Raw genomic sequence first — 22,115 nt, 5'->3', positions numbered from 1 at the left:
TCAACAACCCACCCCAGTTCCCTTCCTCATCCCCTGACCACCCACCATGCATTGTTGCCAACGCCCCAGGTTGGTTTACTAGTCATGCTGATTCCTCCTCAGCTTTAGACCGTTGTATAATGTCTTCCATGGCTCTGGAAAAGCTTAAAAAACAACAATGTAGATTACAAATTCAAATCTGAGTATGACAGATATTATTGAAGTGTAGTTGATTCATAAATTAAAATGCACATGCAAGAAGCCAAACAATTTCATATATAGCTGAAAATGTAAGCAAAATGTACTTTCATGTACACATATTGTGTTGTTGCTTACTTACTATATCTGTTTCAACAAACGTTTTTGAATTGTTTTTAGACTGCATCAAATCCATGCAATCTCCGGTTTTTGGCAGCTTATAAGAAATGCATCTTAAGGTGTGTTGTGGTTGCAGCTCGCTGGATAGACACTGTCTCTGGGGGAAATCATTCATGCTGTGTGAATAAATAGATGAGTGAGTGAGTGAATGAATGAATGAGTGCTGGAGGGAGAGGCCTTGTTAATTGCGGGAGGTAATCGTCACTTTGAAAGAGACAGCTACTGAGGGAAAAGAAGAACGCACGGAAGGATCTAATAGGTTTTATCTACAGCCCATTTGCTTTCATTAAAATGTATTTCATTTTTAACCACGTTATTTTGATGTTTGCCAATGTAATTAGTTTTTAAACATTTACTCACATTGATGTTTTGATTTAAATGCCGCAGTGTAAAGCTGAGGTTAAAAATCAGCTCCCGCTACAAATAGGGATATAAAAATCTAGTCTTCAAGGCATCCTGGTATCCTGGGTGACTTCATTTTTTTCTGGTAAATGCCAGGTGATTGATAGTGAGACATTCAATCTGGGGCATAATGAAATAATAATTCAATTTAAAAATGTCCCTTTACTCTCCATGTTCATGGTGATGGATCACCTATCATTGTGGAAGATGCTCTGCGTGTTGTAGTGATGAAACCAGAGCTTTGTCCCTCCCACTGTACTGTGCAGACAAACCAGGAATGACAGACATCGCAGGGGGGAAAGGTCTGCAGCCTTTAACTGTGCTCCAGGAACCGGTCCATGTTAGCGTGCTAGCATGCTCACAATGCTAACATGTTCACAATGCTAACATGCTCACAATGCCAACATGCTCACACGCTCACAATGTTAACATGCTGATGTTTACCAGGTAGAAGGTTCTTCTCAGTTTAGCGTATTAGCATGCTAACATGTGCTAATTTGCAAGGGCAGGGGATAAATGGATTCAGCATAGTATCGCAATACTTTCTTTCTCTTATAATATAATTTGCTAAAGAATTTAACTTTTTGGCAGTTGAAACATAAAATCCATTGGTTTTTTAGTCCACTAGATGGTGGAGTTTTCTTTTTCTGACGAGGTCAAAAAGAGGGGAGAAAGATACAAAGTTTTCAATTTATGACATAATCTAAAGGTGGAAAAACAATGATAAAAAAATGATAAATAAATGAAATCATATCGCGGAGCTCCTGGTGATTCATATTGCTACTTATCAGCAACAAACGTATAAAAGTATTTCACAAAATCAACATTGACCTGTTGGTGGTGCTAGAAATTCACCAAAGTCAGGGGGACGTATCTTCTAGAGACATTGAGTGTCTGTGTAAATGTTCCAACCTGGACCGAAGTGGCCGGCCGACCCACCCACAGATCAACATCACCATCCCTAGAGCCATGCTGCTAGCACGGCTAAAAATACAGCACCAAATCTGCAGCAGCACACACATCACACGTAAGTGTTCTAAAATGTCCTTGGGGCTGGGCTTTTGTAGGACAAAAGAAGACCTTTAAAGAAGCATATCTTAGTTGACTTTTAAGTTGTCCTTTGTGACTTAAGACCCAGTAGTGTTGAAATTGCTAAGCTGTTTCCACCACTAAAGGATGCAAATCAGTCAGTGTGCTCAAGTCCTTCCTTTGTCTCTGAAGTTTCTGTCCATGATCAGAAGAACTTGAATCAGCTGCACATTGTTGAAAGAAGTGTGGAGAACCCGTTTTCATCAGTAATAATTTGTAGAAAATAATAATAATAAGCAGTCTGAAATACTGAAACAGTAAAAGAAAAACATCCACAAATTGTGATTATTTTCCTGTGCTATGCCATTTGTCATACGAGGTAAAAACATGCACAAAAAGCAGCGGAACCACACATGAGCTCATAATGCCTGAAATTGGAACTTGACGCTAATCGGTTGCATTCTTCTATCACCCCTTCTTTGTTGGTGTTGTGCAATTGTGTGCATTGTTCATTTGAAGGTCTTTCCGGCTGTCATGCCCTCCTTCTTTCCACTCCCTCCCTCACTCCCTCTCCCTCTCTCTCTCTCTCGGTTTGTCGACTCTTTGGCAGCTGATTTCTCTTCACCAGTGTTTTTGTTTGCGCCGGGTGCCTTAAGCATTCCCATTTGCAATCCAGCAGGAGTATGAAAACAATTTTTGGGGGTTTTCAATCCTCCATCGACTGTCCTCATTACGACTAAATGGAGGCACATCAATATTTCAAGCACTCGTGGGTAAACAAGGGCGCCAAAAAGACACGTCCAGAATCAAAAAGGGTGAAAAAGAAAGAGATTAGCCACAGGGCCAGAAAAGAAGACAGAAGAGAGTCAAAATACACAGCATGGAAAAGTCAGAGAGGAAAAACAAATCTGATGAACAACAGAAAGAGTGTTATAGAGAGGTAGAGAAGGTGACTGTCGGAGGGAGAACCTGGTTTGTAACAGTGATTTGAGATTCTCTACGTAGGCCAGCTGGGACTGAATGGATTAACTAAAGGCCAGACAGAGAGGTGAAAAGCTAGGAGGTGGGAAGTAGCAACAAAGAAGAGAGATAGACGGAGGAAACAAAGGACAGACATCTAGCGGGTTAGAACAAAGCCCACAGGGATACGTGATTCACACTTATCCTAACAGTGCTGCAACACAAGCTATGTTTTCATACTGAATCTATCCAACGCAAAAACCTGTCTGGATAGGGAAAAATAGGCTTAGGCTGCATATTCCACTCTGGTAGTTTTTGAAACATGAAAATGTCATATGTTGTGAAAAATGCTTTCTTTGTGTACATGATGCAACATTCAGTCCGAGTTTTCCCTCAGCTGTATTTGTAGCGCTGTTCTGTCAAAAGCCTTCTCCCCTGTGTCTGCTTGACAAACAATGGAGTGGCTTGCCCTCCCTATTTTTTATCCTAAGTGGTAAAATCTCTGTAGAGTATCTCAGGTGCTGTATTTAGGCAAAGAGCTGTACTGTACTGTAAAATACTGAAACTCCCCGGCTAACTCACAAGTCACAAGATTCTCTAAATTTTTCTCCACTAGCTAGCGTGCAAATTTATCAGCTCGTATGCTTAGCTCAGTTGCTAACGGGACAGCATGTTCACACAGATTATTCAAACTACTAAATAAAGAAAAATGGATGGTGCAACAATATACAATGGTTTGAATACTCCGGCTCTCATTCCAGGAAAATGTGTGAAAAAAAGAACTTGATGGGTAAAACTCTAGCAAATTCATTTTGCTCCCGTGAGTATGTCCACTAACTTTGATACAATAGGCATGAAGTGAATATACAGTGAAATTTCAACACAGATTTCAAATTAACGCCTCACACACAGTCAAACTTGTGTACTTAAGTTAACCATACAGTATATACACGATAGACTTCACCTTCACATACTCAGCGGTTCGATCCCCACACATTTACACCTGGGACCCGCCCAATACAAACACAGCTGTCTTTGGTTGGCCTCCGAGCAGCCGCACTGGAGCAGTTGGAGGTTATTATGACTAAACCTGCTGCTATTTTTAGCATCAGCACTCCTCATGGGGCAGCTTTGGTGCAGGAACACCAGAGGGTAGTCCAGTTTAGTGGCAACATGGATATGTATTTCCATTTTTTTATTGAAGAGGATTTGAAAGACACTTAAGAGGTTGACTGTTTACAGCAAATGGTTGCACAGTTCCAATCAGCAGGAAAGGATGTACTGTAGGATGGAGCTCTAGAAGTATCTGGGCAATAACACAGATTCTGCAGCTTGATAAACATGACATTTTAGTACAATCACCATGGTGCAAAAAACTATAAATATTGCAATAAGTGTGGGTAATCCCGCGAGTGGTCCCTACGTCATTAAGCCTTGAAAAGGCCTTGTCAGTAAAAAGAGATAATCTGTCTACTCACTCACCAACCATACAAAAGAGTGTTTTTCTGTAACATCCATTTGGTGCCAATCTTCCAACAGTTTGTAGCAATTGTTTGAGTGCTTCACACTTTTCTACAGGGTTAAGTGTTTTGCTCGCCGACACTCCGGGGATGGAAGCTGTTATAGGAGAGTGGAGTAAATTAGGTTGCCCAACTAGGCCCATTTGCAAATGACAAAAATGACCCAGATCTACTGAGCAGATAAATTCGAGCTTGACAGACGTCCAATGATTGGGGAATTTGGCTGCAGAAACTCCCTGTGTGTATTGACTTCTGAAAAAATGAACACCTTAAATGTAGATTTACACAACCACCTACCTGTTTCCCATCCATCAGAGACATGTAACTGTTTGATACATACGTATGGTTACTGATGTGGAGATTAATTTACAATACCACATTGTAGCATTTTGTTCATTATGATGACATACAGCAGGTCAACTTTATGGCAACACACACAACATTCACTAAACAAGTTAACTTGTGAACATTTTTGAGACAAATTTTGAGATACTTGCGATTTACAACATAATTGTGTCTTTCATTCAAATTTGAAATGTATTCATTGCTTTTCGAAACGGTTGAAAGTTTTGAATCAAGCATACATTTTTTTGGTTATATCACTGCCATGTGACCCAGATGACGTAATGCCACAGCATATGAAGTAAACCACACGTCTTTATTATCATAAAACACTATATTTTTCCTTCTTAAATTAACATCAAATTGACAATAGTAAAGTATTATATAGTTTAGACCGTAGCTTATGTGACCAAATAATGGTGGTTAAATAAAGAAAGTGTGGTTATGTAAAAATTATTGATTAGACAGTGATTTAATAATTTATACAGGCCTACGAACATAAACTAGTATAAAAGTTCTGAAAGAATGTTATATGGTCAGTTAATACAGGATCCTTCTTATGTTGTGTAAATAACGGTGGTCATAGTCTGTTAGAGCTCCTCATTCTGTATTCTCTCCTGGGTATCAGTGTTCTTAAGGGGGCTGGAATGTAACAGACATGTGCTGGGCTCCAGGGAAAGATAGTTCTGGGGAAAAGATCAAATTGAGCAAAGGGTCAGTTTGTGCAGCCGTGAAGTGGGTCCTAATGAAGCCTGTAATTATTGAAAGATGAGTATAATTTGTTAATCAGACTCTGAACTGCTTTGCCTGCTAAAATATGAGCTTGCTTTTCATTTCGATTCCTTCTCATAACGGCTGATTCGCTCTGAATCTCCATCGCTCCCTATCCATCTTCATCCTCCGTGCTCTCTGCCTTCCCCTCCCATCCACTCTCCCAGTCCGCTCTTTCACAATATGGCCATGTGCTCACTGAATGTAAATCAGATTTCAGTCTCTTTCATCAGGCTACGTGCTGTCTTAATGTTCTGTGAGCGATGCCAACATCGTCCAGGCACTACTATTTATACATGACCATTCTAAAGTGGTTTGGGAACCGGCTCTGTTTTCAGCCTCTCCAAATATACACTGAATCATGGACACTGACATCGGCTGACACACTGCATACCTATTCGATATTCTGGGGATTTAAGTCTATAATTGTGCAAATGTGAAACAGGAGCTCAGGCAAGTGGATGGACATCACGTCACCTGAGCATGCCAGGTTTACTGCTGTGACTTTGTACCAGACTCAAATGTCTCATCATCTATCAGATGGATGGCCATGACATGTTGTGCATTCAGATTCCTAGAGGATGAATCCATTGATAATCCTTTGACTTTTTATTTACCACCATCACAAGGTGAAGGTTTAAGGTTTAGGGTTTGAAATGAATTGTCTTCACAACTGTTGCCTGGATTGCCATGAAATATGAAATGTGAAATATAAACACTAGAGTGTGGTCTAGACCTACTCTATCTTTAAAGTGTCTTGAGATGACCCCTGTTATGATTTGATACTGTAAATACAACTGAATTGAATTGAATAGAATTCCACCACTGCCAACTTCCTTCTAACACGGCACAATGATTTCCATGGTCTATAACAGATTATATACATAAAGAGATGACCAAGGCCTATTTCTAGCAACAATGCGGAGAAACTGAGAGCAGAAATGTTGCTGTGTAATCTGCTAAATCATTAGATCAAGATCAGCAAAGGCACACAGCTTCTCAATGAAGTACTTCCTATAACATTTACTCAATGAAAAGCCCTTGATGAACAATGAAAACTTGTCTTTATGCTGTTTTTCTCCGCCCCAGTCTGAAGGTTTTAATGATTGAGCTTTGATACATATTGCCATGATAAATGATTGAAAAAGCAAGCCTTGAGGTCTTTGGCTAAATGTTGTACCCATATGCTCTTGGAGGGGGGGGTGGTAGTGGTGGTGTGCGTGGGGGGGGGGTCAAACCGCGTTAGAGAAAAGAGTCACACAACAATCTGTATGGAAAAAGGCCTGCAAACATGTATTCATTACCGAGCTATGGGAAATGGATCAACATAGGTTAGAATTATTATGCACATGCTACCACGATACCTCTAGCGAAAAAGGCCTGTCTTAACAAGGCTAGAGAGCTACACAGAGGAGACTTTTACGCATTTTTTAATAAGACAAATCCATAATCAAAGCAAATGCCAGGTAGGCAAATGAGTGATCTGAACGGGTCAACTGAAGCAGGGAGTTTCTGAGCTGTGTTCTGGCAGACATCGCCACAGTGCAACTATTCTCAGAGCCAAGGCGGCAAGCAACAAGTCATCATCACACAACAGAGCAGCAATGCGTCACCCGCGTGGCTCCTCTGCCAGCTCCATTAAAAGATTTGAATCTGTGAAAGTGAGACGAAAGAGATGCTTGGTAAAAGTTAATGGAATTTTTACGAGCTCAATGGACTTGATGAGGACGCCCGTGTCCTCATCAAGACTGGATCAATTTCTTTGCAGACACATTGTGGCTTTTGGTTTATTTAAAGTTTAATGAAGTGGGTTTAGGAACGGTGGTGCATATTGATTGATTTTCTTATATATATATATATATATAAATATGTGTGGTATATTAAAAAAATTCTTAGCCAAAAGGCTGTCTCATTCCCTTTTTATAGCATGTCATTTGAAACTTTAAAGTGAAATTTTCCAAAATGGCAAAATTGAGTCACTCTCTGCTTAAAAACTGGAGAAAGGTGACTGAAAAGAAAGTTATGGAATAGGAACTACTTTATTTGGTGTCTTTTGAATTGAATACTGCCTTTTTAAGTTTCTTGAGAGAATAATATGAAAGCTCTAAAGAGAAAATGCACTTACAAGGAGAAAATGGCAAGCATGTTTTCACTCTATTGAGTGAAATAACAAAACAAGAGTGAGTTATGGACCGTGATGATACAAGTTATGAAAATAAACCAAGGCAAAATTCCAAACCTCTAGTGCCGATGCCTGAATATATGTCGACACCTCATTCGGAGTCAAAGTGCACACGACATGTGCTCCGCCTAAAAAAGTTCCGCTCTCCCTACTTAACCATGTTATCCTGTTAGCCATGTGTGACGTGCTTTATCCCACAGTATGAAATCCTGTTAAATGATTTGATGTGTTAAATTTACCAAACACATCAGAATTAGATTTTATGCAAATCCTGATAATCTGACTGCCCCAGACACAAGAGAAAAGACAATTTTAGACACCTTCAGGCGTTAGAAATGAACCCAATTAACACCAGGTGATTAGTAATCGGCTCACCGTGATAAACTCCAGATTAAGAGCACAACATTGATCCTCGTTCTCATAGACTTTTGGTTTTAGTGACTGTTGTCAACACTCTCTAAATCTCACAGATGCTACGCTGCCACCCATTGGCCAACAGCAGCCATCACAACATGAATGAATGCCATGTCGGGTCATTTAAATTATGTAACTAATAATTTATGCCTGAACATTTTGTTCACAAGATAGTATAGTGAAAAGCTTTCTCAAGTTCACCATTCTGAGCTGTTTTTGTGCATGCATGTTAATAACTGACACTGAACGTGTGAGCATGTATTTGTGCTTCGGAGAATTCAAGCCCCCATGCATGATGGGTAATGACACCGTGGCACAGTCTCACCTCATCTGTCTCATGCGTGTTCATCAGTATGTGTGTGTTGCTCCCTGTGTGCACAGTTATGACCAGAAGGTCAGACAGATGGTGCAAGCACACGCCAGTGTCCCTGGAGGATCAGCCTGCCACACAGGCGGAAAAGCAAGCCTTTGCCACAGAAAGCAAAATACAGAGAATCATCAAATATTAAACTTAGCCTCACAGATGAGTTGGAGACAAGGTCATGTTTTATAACCAGCCGGCTGCAGAGCTGTGGTCCTCTCCTCTAACTGGAAATCTGGGAACACTGCCCACATGGTCCATTAACTCCCTTTTTTTCCAAGAAAAGATAGGAATAAGCACTTAAGATTCAAGGCCAAGATACAGTATGTGGTCCAATGCCAGCATGTGTCATGCAGAAATTTTTGACCAGCATAGCACACATAAAATACATGCAAAAATAAATGACAAATGTGGTAATTTTAAAAATTTGGCAGTTCAATTAAAATAAAAAACCCTAAAAGAAAAGCCTTTTTTGTGTACTAAAGAGTGAAGTACTGAGCAGTGAGTTCTCATGTGGTGCTTTTTCCCTTTCCTTTATTGTGTTATGTATCTTTTTGTGAATGTCATAGGTTGAAAATGAAACCATGTAAACCTATTCTGGTACAACCTCTAATTACAATTATGAACCTGAAAATCAGCATAATATTAGCACTTTAACAACTTGAATGCAAAATGGACATAACATGCAAGGATCACAACATTAAGTGTGAAGCAAATTACGTAAATAGTGCTTCAGCGCAGTTTGGTTGCTGGATTTTTAAACATCCCGATAGAAAGGTTTTAGAAACATTTAAATGATAGACATTTATAAATTACTTGGATAATATAATATAATAACATATCATCATATTGCCCAGCCTGACAGGTTGTTACTTAAAAAAAGAATATAAATAAATGATCGTCCCTCCACTGGGTAAAGAAGAAGAAAAGCAAGATGTGAAACTGAATGAAGTGTAAAGTGTATAAGCCTTTCCATGTCAACAGGAACTATCCAAAGGGAATTATTACACAAAGGCTCTCTTTCCCCAAAAGGATGATATTATCAGAATTAATGCAGGGATGAGGAGACTTACTCTCATGCATACTGGATATGTAAAGTAGACTCTAGACTAAATGTTAAACATAAGCTTTTAAAAATCGAGATTAAACGGAAACAAACACCATTATACAGATAAAAATCCATCCTCGCAGGAAAAAAACAGCCTCAGTTGTTGCCTAGCAATGATATATTGTACATGTATATGTCATGTCTGGTTGCTCCACTCCCAGTCTGTAAAATGATCACCTAAAGCTACAATAATTGACTGTTTGGTCATTTGGGGGCAGCAGAAACAAGCTGTGAACACAACACTGATATATTATCACCTTTTAAGCTACACATCCAGCAGATACACAGCAACATCAACACTCATTTTGTGTCCACCTGATGAATGTGAGTCAAATATTTACTTTCCTTTTAGCTCTGTTTTAAATCTGAGGGGAAAAATAATCTGTCTCTTTAGCTGCATAATGCTCCACTATGTTCACCAGCTTGTTGCCAACTGTGTGGTGCTGAGCAGGTAGGGTACTGTGGGTTTTAACAGCTGCCTGTTGAGACCTGTGTGAAATAAATTGGTAAGGTGGCCAAAAAATTAGCTGAAAGATGTTCAAACACTCTGTAGAGCTGAGTCTGTTATTACATATCTGTAGGTTTGTCACTACGAGTAAGCGCTTTCACATTACACAGTCATCTGATCCATTGTTAATATGAGTGTATGTAGTATAGCTGCTTTAATGGGTCAAACACTTTCAACAAAGACAGACTGAGAACACTGAAGCACACACATGGACATTGTCAAAAGACTGTGAAAAATACTTCTCATGGTGAGCTGAAGACTTCTAAGTTTTAATAAACATAACTAATGGTCAATGAGATACTGAGATGTGAACCAGCCATATTAAAACCAAAGTGGTGCTCTTATCTTTTGATAAGATTGTCATGACTCTTACCACTGCAGTCCAAAATACACGTCTGACGACATGAATTAGCATACATTAGCCTTAACAGATGCTATCTTTGACCCTTTGCTTTAAAGATGTGGACCATTAACCACAGGCATCTGTAAAATGCTTCTAATGAGCCAGATGTGATTTGATCAACATATCCACGGTTCTCTCCTGCCACGATTCTTTCTACTCAGTCTCCAGAAACATTGCGCTGCTTCCAGCAACAGCCAACATACCAATTACAGGGTTATTTTTAAAATTCTGCTTAACCATAAAGCCCCCCCAAAATAGGTCTTAAATAACAGGGTGTCAAATATCAGCAACCCAGTGGCACTGCACAGATGCAGCCAGCGTGTATCTGTGCCATCACTCGGCACTGGCACACACTGAGAACAACATTCCCCATAATGCATTGGCTGGTGCGGATTTTGTTTTAAGAGTTTGGATACTATGATAAAAGAGAGGTTTCCAGGCACGAGATTTAGAACTCACTGTCCTTGGAACATTTTGAGAGGTTAGATTCGATGTCCTAACTGCATTAGGAGCAAAAAGTAGGTCATCAGGGCCTTTTAGTCTCACTGTCAGACATTCGGTAAATGGGAGGTTTTCTAATAATGACCCGCTTCCCTTACACTTTTTTTCCTCTCCGAGAAGCCAGCTGAGATGGAAAAACAACAGTGGGGAGAGAGAAGGCCACCGTCCTCTCTGGTAACAGAGATGTGTACTCTAAGCATTTTTTTTCATCACCAAAATGACAGAAAACTCTAAAATTACCAGCAAGTGAATCACATCGCAGGATGTGGAGAGATAAGCAACATCCTGTTTTGTCTTCCCAAATAAATCTAAAAATAATGTAGGGTCAAACAATATTGCCCTCAACAGAGTCAATGCACAAAGAAGGAAACTACAGCTCACAACAGTGCAGTCTAGTGTACAGTTTCACCACCCAGAAACTAGATCATGCATGACTTCACACTCACGTCACCACTGCTGACCTCACATTTCCAAGTTTTTTTAAAAGGTCGCAAAAGCGTTTCCATTTGTTACATCAAACCATCTATCTAACGTGGGCATGGCAGTTACCTAACGCTCAATTTATCAGGAGAAAAGTGGAAGTATATTGCATAAAAATGTACAGTTCACACCAAAAAAGAAAAACAAGTGAAAATACAGTGGTAGTTACTTACTGTGTTTGCCACAGCTGGCTTCTCAAACATCCTCTTCAGGTTATCGAGTGGGATGTCAAACCTCTCAATCCTCTTAGCAGCCTGCAGGTCCTCTTTGAGCACAGGCTCGTCTGATGCCTCTACCTGAAGCCCAGAGGGACTGTGGGAAACCAAGCCCAAGGTTGCTGACACTGTGCTCGCCACCTCCTCGCCATTTCCTGATTGAATTTCCATTGTTGGAGAGAAACTGTATCTCACCCCCCTTTTCCCCTCAGGCTGGTATTTGCAGAGGAAGTCTATTGTGTGTAGGCGAATCGGGGGGGTGAGGAAGTGAGGGAGTAAAAGAGGGAGTTTTGACAGGGTGAGGAATAGAGATGGAGATGCAGCAGTTGTTGGGGTTCCTCTCTGTCTGGGAGGCTCGCTGGGGTTGTGCAGGCACTCCGAGCGGCTGGAGGAAAGAGGAGGAGAAAAGAAAAGTTCACAGGGGAAGTTTTTTCCCTCTCTCCCGTGCCCTGTAATTACTCACCCATACACAGCCGCCTATGCAAACCCAGATATGGGCTCAGAAAAGCAAAGTGAGATACGTAAGAACAGGACGACGGGCGACGAAGGGAAGGAGAAAGAGAGTGTGGCTGCCAGAGAAAACAGGAGGAAATACGAGGGAGAAATCTCTGTAAAAGTTAACCCTAATGCTTTGGGTCCTCTTAAACACCTCCAAAACATACTTGTATTTAACTTGACCCTTTCAATTTTATGCTGTTTCACACTAGAACTTTTCACATTATTGCATTTACTCCACCACAATAATTGACATTTACACGATTCAAATATTACATACAGTACAAAATATATACATAGTGATCCAAAATGACACACTGTTTTAAATGAAAACCACCCAACAGGATACAAAGTACTTGAAATTAAATCTACCTTAACTGACCGTTAGTGAGCTTGTTAGCTCGGATAGCTTTATTTTCCCTCTTCAATACATTGTTATTGAACAAATGATGTGCAACATTGATGAGAATGCTAGATAAAACTAAACACACCAGTAAAGAGAATACCTAGGAGCTGTTGTAATTGAGCTAATGGTTAGCTTTCAGCTAGCAGTTAACAAACCAGCCCTTACTGGGGTGGCTCCAAGGCTCTGGAACTCTCTCCCTTCAGCGTTGAGAACTTTGGATTCTGTTTACTTACTAATAATCATAATTTATGTTTTCACACTGTTGTTAGAATACACATAGGTCTGAAACACATACACGCTCAGTACCTATACATGCACTAATGGATAGATGTCAGAGTGAGGGGGGTTTGGTGCCTTGCTCAAGGGCTTCTTGGCAGTACCAAGGACTTGAACCAGCAACCCTCCAGTTCCCAACCCAACTCCCTGAGCTACAGCCACCCCATTACACTAAGCCCACATTAGGTTCATGTTATAAATAACACTTGTGATTTCTCAACACAAGTCAAAATGTCTTATTAATTCCCATGTTCGGTGTCATCCTATTATTATAATGTATTATTATTATTCTAAAACCCCAACAGAGACAAAGCCCCACCCAAACCGGATGGGAAAAGCCCTCTCCGCTCTCCGTTGACTTAATACTGCATCAAGGTGCTTCCCTGTCAGTTCTGTCTGCTAGCAAACAATAGAGAAGTGCCTAGAAGCTGCTGTGTGGTGGGATGCACTGCCAACAGGGTAAATAACACATGGCTAAGTTTTTACACAACCATAATTGGATACTGGCCATATGACTTGAGGCAGCAGCAGGAAGAATGAGGAAAGTGTGGATTCTTGAAACTTAGCATGCCTAACTTTAAGTGTGCAATGACATTTATCTTTAAAAATTACTTTTTACACATATTAGACATTAAGGACTTTGGGCCCCAAACAAACTGAGGATGCAAATCCAGCATCAACAAACCACAAAGTTAATGGATGGCAATAATAAAGCCTGATTTCAATCCTGCTCAGCTGCTTATAGTGAACATTTGCAGACTTTCAGGAAACGGATTAACAGCTTTTTGCCTCACCCATCCTCTCTTTAACACCAGGTCTGGGGCGGGTAGGAAAGCTCATTATTCCTGAACAAATCAAGGAAGACCCACTACAACTAACCCTGCTGGCCGGCCCTGCATCCATGATGGGAGACGTATTGTTTATTTTTCGCCAGTTACACCAACACCTCCCAGGGAGTGTTTTCCTGCACTGTTTCCTGGAAAAAAGGGAAATTAACACGTTAACCCGGCTTCGTCTGTGACTTACATTTCAGCTGTCATCCTGTCGTGCTTAAAGTAAGGGCTGCACAATATATATATTTTTTCTTTATAGTGATCACAATATCAACTGCCGCAATACACACATTGCCAAAGGCTGTAACACATCCCAAAAGACACAATTTGTTTGTGTTAGTTGTAAGAAAATATCATAGAAATCTTTTGATGATTTTGAAAGCATTTGTTGTATTTTAGCAGAACTGAGATCACTTTAATATCTGTTCAGTTATTGCCAGTAATACCATTATATTGCCTATAATGTCATTGTATACTACATATTTTCCTTTTATCCTGCAGCCCTAGTTTAAAGTAAGGTACTCACAACATTTGGGATTTATACTATACAATTATTTAATAACACACTTCCTTTTCTAACCAAGTAGATTTACACATACAAGGAATGTATCCTCTATATTTAACCCATCTGAACTGTTAGTACATCTTAAGTAATTAGGCCTGGGGGGGAACTACAGTTGTAATGCCAGTATCCATTTCAAGGGTAATGGCATGAGCTGCTTTTGTAGTCCATCTTTTTTTTTAGCTGGAGTCAGAATTCCCTCCTTGTTATAGTCCTGTGAGCTGAGAAAGAGAAGCAGGGGTCAAATGAGGGGAGAGGAGAATATGAGGGGCTGACAGAGGAAGAGAGAGATTGACAGCTTAGTTACAGGATCGGGTAGAAACAAAGACAGCAGAGTTCCAAGCCTGAAACAGTCAGTCAGAGCCACAATAGAAACATCAATACAGAGGGAGAGTTAGAGAGAATGGAGCTGAGAGGCAATCCAGGATAATCCCACTTTAATGAATGAACGGTCATGATATATGCATCTGATAGTACGTTGGAGGACACAGAATCACTCCAATTATACTAGCGGCCGATTCATTATTCAGAGAGGACCAAAGGTGTGTGTGTCACTTTCAGCTGGATCATGTGTCCACTGAGGCCACTCAGTTTACATCAGATACTTACATGTAGAAGGAATGAATAAAAAATACAAATGCACTTTTACGTCTGATTATTCCATTTTGAATTTCTGTTAAGTTTTTTGCCAATGCTTCGTTTCAGCATTTACGAAAAATGTCAATTTTAAGAGAAAATAGGTCGCTAAAGACATGTTCTGGGATGATGGAGTGGGTGGGATTTTCCGTGATAGGCGTTTTGATTTGTTGCAAAGTGAAAGTAGATACCCAAGCATATATACTGTTAAGTGCAGGGCTGAGTGGAATTCAATGTGAGGACAAAACATAATGCTCCTTAACAAATAGCTCCAGAGCAGCTTTTCTTTAATACAACACGACAATTTTTCAGCCACAGTGGGGTCCCAGAGTAAATCTGGTGAAGATTCACCGGGGTACTACACTGTCAGCTTCTCTTAAATAAAATATATAGCTGGTTCTGTGTTTGCTCCAATATTGAATTCCTGGCCAAGGACTCCAGATGAGTTTGTTCAGAGGACAGGCTGAAATATGATCCCTCTGATAAGATTAGAACACAGAAGTAACTATTCTGATCATTTTGTCTGCACTGTCAGAAAGAAGTATGTGGGCATACACACATGTTAAATGTCCCAGTAAACCATTAAAAAGATGCTGTCACTAAATACCTCCACGTAGTTCAACATGGTATCTATGTATAGAACCAGAAAACACAGAAAAAACATTCCACAATCGCGTCACAGGCAAGTTTTCAGCTAGAAAAACTGTTCAAGACTCTAGCCAGGAAACTCTGAGGCCTGATATCAAAGACATTAAAGGAAATGCCATACTGTCTGATTTCAACACTCTTTTTTTAGCCAAAGATGACATTTATGCCTGGAGCTTTTCTAAGTGCATTATTATACTCTTGAACAAGTTGCCTATTTTGAGCTATTAACCATAAACTACACTGATCACTATTTCCACATAAACACTTGCTCCAGTGACCAGCTTAATGGGAAAAAAGGCTCTCTTAGTGCTGACCCCACACAGAATAACAACTAGGTACTTAGTACTGTAGTTTCCTTCAGCTCTACTGAACATCTTCCAGCTAATGGTCTGGATTTTATACTACTTTATACTGTCAAACCACTTCATGAAAACTGTTTCAGATGCAAGAGACAGCTGTTTAGAGAAAATGTAATGGAACAGTTACTAGAAATATTAGTTTGTAGTGGTTCATGGCATAGCAGGGCACTGCACGGCATTACAAGGCACAGCAGAGCGTATCAGGATGTAACAGGGCATCGCAGGACGTGTAGCAGGACCACGGGGACGGCTGAAACCATGAATGTGAAGCCTCTCTGATCCAAGGAAACATGCTGGGGGAAAAAGAACATCAGGACTCCGGGGAATGACTCCCCAGAGCATTTCTGGGACTTTTACAGAAAAAGAAAGATAAAGGAGAGGAGCTCAGTATGTTAAATGAAGTCCCCCAGTAGTCTAAAACTATGACTGCATAACTAAGAGAGACAGGGTAACGAGAGGAGCTTGGTCGGGCTGTACTGCCCTGCCTCCCTTTAGTTTTATTGTGTTATTGATTGTATGGCAAATTTATTTGACAACTATAAAGAGAAGCAGAGAAGAGCACCCCGTAATTGTTAACGTATTATATTGTCTCATTGGTCAGTATTTTAATGGTTAATGATTTTCTTTGTTGGTTGTTTAGATTACTCCATTTGTCTTGTCTTTACCCTGTTAGTTTGATGCTTCAGTGACCTAATTCTTCAACAGGGATCAATAATGTGTTGTGTTATTATCTCAACCTCAATTAAAAATCTCTCCACAGACACTTTATTATGGTTGAGTTGCAATTTGCTTTTTTGGCATAATCAATTGTCCTCAGCCCACCTTCAGGGCTTTAAGATAAAGGATAGACTCACGAACTGAAACAAACAGTTTACAAGAACAGAATGGCGTCAGTGATCTTTGACCTCCGACCCCAGTTGAAAAATTAAGAAAATGTATGATTAAGAGCTGTTTTTTTGTAGTTAGCATTGATTTTCTAGAGGACCCAGGTTCATCTATCCAATGTTCTGGAATGGAAGCAGTAACAAAACTGTGTAGCAGACCTTTGACCTCCTTAGAGAGGGTGACAATAACTTTCACTATTTCAAAAATAAGGTAGACAACTGAGTTAAAATGGATTTACATAGCACAAATTTTCACAATCATTTTGCAGATTAATTCATAATGGAAAATAGTTATTTTTTAGCCCTAATGCAATTAATAGTAGACCAAGAATAGACCCTAGCTGCACCCCATTACTGATGGCAACAGTGTGATAAACTAATCAGGCCACGGATGAAAATAAATCTTCACATCATACATCACAATGTGCAGATTAATTATAGTTCTACAACTACAGAATCATTCCCACATACTCCAGAATAACCACCGCCAAATTCCTTTGTGTACACCTCCAGACAATTTACTTCCCTATACTATCATGTACTCCCCAAATGCACACTAAGACACTTACTGCTCACTTTCTATGCACCCTGGTAGACACAACGGATCAGATGACAGCTACACTGCTCAAATTACTGAGGTTTTACTTCTTACCTCGCACTCAATATAACACAACAGGTCATGTGATAGGCCAGAGAACAGTATTGAAGTGTGGTCTACTACAGTAACAGTGAAAACAGAACATTGCATGCACAGGTGTCTTTTAATCGGAAGCTGTGGTAAACGCATAACATAAATAAAATGTTAATTCTTTAAAAGCTGAAATGATTCTTCTTTTACAATATGTGAGTGCAGCTACGTGTCATGCTAAATAACCACTTCATACTCAATTTTTTGGGGCAGTAAAATTGTTTCTACTGTGACAAAGCTCAAATAACAAATCAGTTCCAGGGAAATCATTTAGAGTGGGTTAGACTGTACTGTACGTCAATTTGAAGTTGAGAGAAGGATTCAATCTTGATGTCTTTAGGATGGAAAGCATGAGTGGAAGCTCTGCGATCATCCCGGGCCGTGTAGTTGGCTTGTTTGACTTGGGGCTTCGCCTGCAGTGTTCTTTAAACAGACCAGACAGACGGCCACGCCATCTGCTCTCCTGACTGGCTCTCAACCATCTCCTCCTCTTCTGAGTAGGAACAAATGACAGATCACATTCATCACAGCTGGCTGCAGCATTATCCCCTGGTTTAAAGGGGGGCGATAAAACATGTTAAAAGATGGAACTGCTGAGTATTGGAAAGGTAGATTCTTTGTTGAGAATTTGCAGGGTTTCATAGGTCTTTCACTGGGCCACTAGGTTGACACGCTTGAAAAATCTCATTTACCGTGTGGTTTTATAGAGACAGTGCCCCATTCAATCTAACAAGTAAGCCCAGTAGGCTTTTATAGGGTTTCCAAAGCAAGGTTTGGGCACCTTTGCGGGTCTCTGTAAGGGTTTCCGTTTGGGTCCCCAGCAAGACAAGTTTTACCGCCCCATTTACACATATAACTTGTGGACACAGTAAAAGTGATCATTTGATAAAACCTACAAAAATAACAACACAAGATGTATGTGTCTGTTAAGGCATTAATATTGAAATAACAGTCTTCACCATAGAAATGCAGTCATTGCTACATATTTAATGGGCCCCATATTTAAAGGTTCCCCCTCTTTTTATTTCACCATCAAATGCCTGTGATCTGTTGTCAATGCCAAGTCTGCCATCTGGTGTTCATTACCTGGAAACACACCATGGGATTATTAAAGTAAAGGTGATGTCATCCAGAAAAAGAAAAAAAACTTTAGTTCGAGGCATAAATGGTGGAAATGTCTGCTTCGCGCCGTCTTCATGTTCCATTAAGGCTGGTTTGTGAACATCACATTTCTGTACATTGTAGGTAGAGCCACACCCCCTGTCATGTGCCACTGGGTTTAAATATTATGACATTTAAGGAATTAAATGCATTTTCAATTGAACAAGGAGGATCACTCTGGATTTAACGTGACTGTTGTTTTTAAAGGCTGCACACACACACACACAAGTGTTCTCACCTACTGATTCCTTCCACCATGGCTCTTTTTTATGCAAGGGTCCCAGTAGCCATGCCAGCGGGACAGTTAGCCAGAACTTAAGCAGCTAAAATCCGATTAAGCCACCATTAAACTTACCATTAACATCTGTGCTTTTCTAATGTGACATGTCAAAACACCAAGCTAATACATCTAACATTATATCCCCAAAACATCTCTTTGTACAGCTTTGTTTTGTTTCACATCTTGTGTGTGTGTCAAAATGTTCCTCAAGTGATGCCAACAGGAGGACAATGAATAAATCATGTGTTAATTACAGCACAATGGAATAACAAAAGCTGAAATATGCAGAGCACAAAGTCTCAGTGAGAGATAAAGGTGGGGAAAAAAACTTGCCAAGTAAATTATCAGCTTCATGTACTTATTCATGTACTAAGAGTATTTTTTTCATTTTTTTCATTTGGGAAATGTTTGACTCCCAAGGCAAAGAAAACAAGGACTGTACTACATGTTTGGCATCATAGAAATATTTTTACAACAACAAGTTCTGGATTTTTAATTTTCATAATGTTATGCCCGCTGTACAAAAAATAAATAGCTGTTCTGGTCAACAAAACAGAAATGATGTAATTCAGACCATGTATTTGCTCCCCTGAGGTATAGAAACTGTCAACCCATCCTTTTCTATCTTTCTTTTGTTCTCACACACACACACACACCCACACACGCACACACGTCTGTGGGTCACGGAGCAGCTCGACAGCTGAGCCATTTATCTGGGTCCCTGGGGAAACAATTACACCCCACCAGGCAGCAGAACTGGACAGAGCCTGGGAATTAATGATAGGCTCATGACTCAAGCTGAAGCATAAACAGAATGAAAGGATGGCGGCACTGACCAAGACCCCTGCTGGTTGTCCACACCATGGTAAATTACAGTAATTGCTTCCAGAATATTTTTACTTGTCTTCTTGTAAAAATAAATGACCATGGTGTTCTAGCAGCAAATACCACAAAACACTACAGCAAAAGACATTATACATTGTAATAAATTTAGGCAACATAGTGTAGTGCATTTCCATGTCAACATATACATATCACACGCATCATGAGCCTCATGCTCATGCTCATGTCCAAACCAAAAGTATGTTCCTTGCTATTTGCAGCATGTGTTACAACTGATTATCCTCCCTTCAATTACCAGAGAAGAGGACAACACTCAGAAAAACAAAATTAACCAACTTTAAATGAGAACTATGAAAACAATCGACATTAGATCATTTACATATACCTGCCACTATTGTTATACTTAACAGCAGACATCACTAACATGTACACACCCAACAAATGTAAAGCTTCACAATTTTTGCACACAATATGTAGTACACACACATAAATACACAGACACACACACGTTGCCTAGCAACTTCGGCGTTCTTTTCTGGAGAGAGAGCTCCATCCATCTTACAGAGTGTGTTGTTGTACTCACCTGTCTGAACGAACATTCTGTGTCTTGTGCATATTGTGAAGGCCTCCACTATTTTCTCTTGGTTAAACCTCTCTGACACTCAAAGTGTAGTATGACCAGTCCACTCAGTCCCTCTGTCCCAGTATGACCAGTCTATTCAGTCCCTCTGTCCCAGCATGACCAGTCCACTCAGCCTCTCTGTCCCAGTATGACCAGTCTATTCAGTCCCTCTGTCCCAGCATGACCAGTCCACTCAGCCTCTCTGTCCCAGTTCAGCCAGTCCACTAGCTAGACAAGAAAAACTAAACACTGGAGAATTTAAAACTAGGACATAATAACACTGAGAGTCCGGAACACAAGACAATCCAACACTAAGACAAGAGAGGAAATGAGGGTGGTGATGAGAACAGGTGAAACACATCAGGCCAGGGCAGCCCATCCCAAAACATACAACAGGAAACAGCAAACCTGGGTGATGACAGGTCAATGATGGAACCCGTGTTCCCAAGCTTAACTACCTCTCATGGCACAACTTTGTATTCAGTCACAGGCATTCTCTCTATTCCTCATGCTTGATGAGTAAAAATAAAACAAAATTCTAGATGTTTTTCTTTAACGCTCTCGCCAAACAGCCAACTGTTAGCATGCATGTCTGTCCATCAATTTCTCTTTCATGGTTTTATTAGATTTTTCCCCTGATAAAGAGTTCTTTGTGGGGAGTTCTTTCCTCATCAGACAGTGATCACTTTCTCTGGTACTATGGTTGTTTATCCTGCAGATGTGAAACACAGTGACAAAAGTAAGTCCTTTCCATTATTTATTACAGGACACTGTGTGGAGAGATGTGGAGCTTTGTTAGCCCTGTCCATATACACACATGTCCAGATGGTTGCAGTGTCCTCTAGTGACTTTATGAGCCACATCCGCACAGAGTTTAAAAGGAGAGAATAGCCATTAAGGTGTTATTTTACACGCTTTCCATCTCATGGTACATCATGATGTGATCTGTGATGAATACAATGTTATGCTCAAAATATAATCACGTGCCTGATAGACATTTATGGTAATGTAAAATGTTTGCATTGTTAACATTTCCAACACACACACACACACACACACACACACACACACGCACACACACACACACACACATACACACACAAGCAGGCATGTGCACACACACACACACACACACTGTTTTTGTTCTTTCTCTGTGAAAAAGAAGACCACGTCCAGCTTTCCCCTCATGTTTCGGCGGTACTGCCACATCCCAGCCCCCACCTCCCCACAACCCCTCTAGCTGCCTCCTCCTCATCCCTCCATCCCTCCACCCTCCCCACCTCCCTCCCCCTCGTGGCCCGTTGCCATGGAAGCTGATTGGAAGGATCACTCTGTCTCTGCCACTCCATCCTTGCCAGGAGAAAACAAGACGAATTGGAGCGAAGCACAAAACCCCCGAAAAAGCCCTTCTCGAACGGAAAGTAGAGGTCAGCTATTAGTTACTGACAAAAACTACATATTAACAACAGATTATTCTGTTTTCATCATGGTGTTTTTGTTTAGTTATCTAGAAAAAAATGCACTAACTTTTCGCTTAACTCCTTACATTTTCAATTCATTTAACAGGGCCAACTTCTAAAACACCTATCATCATGTATGTATATGATTATCACAATATTGCAATTTTTTTTTTTTAAATCAATATTTACTTAAGTGGTATTTCCCATTAATGCACCAATTAGCCTACAAGTACAATTTCAACAGCGTTAGTATGTCACAAGCTGGAAAACTAATTAAAGAACTCAGATGCTTCTTGTGGACCATATTGCTACCCACTTCCTCTCTGCTGCGGTCGAAAAAGAGAAAAGAAAATGTCTTCCTGAAAGATGAATCACTTTAACACACACACACACACACACACACACACAC

General features: G+C 40.3%; 1 protein-coding gene across 2 annotated transcripts in view; it reads right to left on the bottom strand.

Moving 5' to 3' along the window:
* The window catches only part of xirp2a (xin actin binding repeat containing 2a), a 48,882-nt gene extending 35,180 nt beyond the window's left edge, over positions 1-13,702 (bottom strand). Inside the window, exons 1-2 of one of the 2 annotated variants that reach the window (XM_034864352.1) lie at positions 13,610-13,702; positions 11,512-11,938 (exon numbers count right to left, since the gene is read on the bottom strand). In XM_034864352.1, coding sequence (XP_034720243.1) covers positions 11,512-11,938; positions 13,610-13,629 — 447 coding nt within the window. In that variant the 5' untranslated portion in view covers positions 13,630-13,702. The remainder of the gene's footprint in view (positions 1-11,511; positions 11,939-13,609) is intronic. The other variant, XM_034864351.1, reaches the window with a different exon arrangement.
* Positions 13,703-22,115: the final 8,413 nt, after the last annotated feature.

Source organism: Etheostoma cragini, chromosome 24 (genome assembly GCF_013103735.1).
Source record: "Etheostoma cragini isolate CJK2018 chromosome 24, CSU_Ecrag_1.0, whole genome shotgun sequence".
In the NCBI taxonomy this organism is placed as follows: Eukaryota; Metazoa; Chordata; class Actinopteri; order Perciformes; family Percidae; genus Etheostoma; species Etheostoma cragini.
The sequence above is the reverse complement of the archived record's forward strand: the minus strand, read 5'-3'. Positions and strand labels throughout refer to the sequence as shown.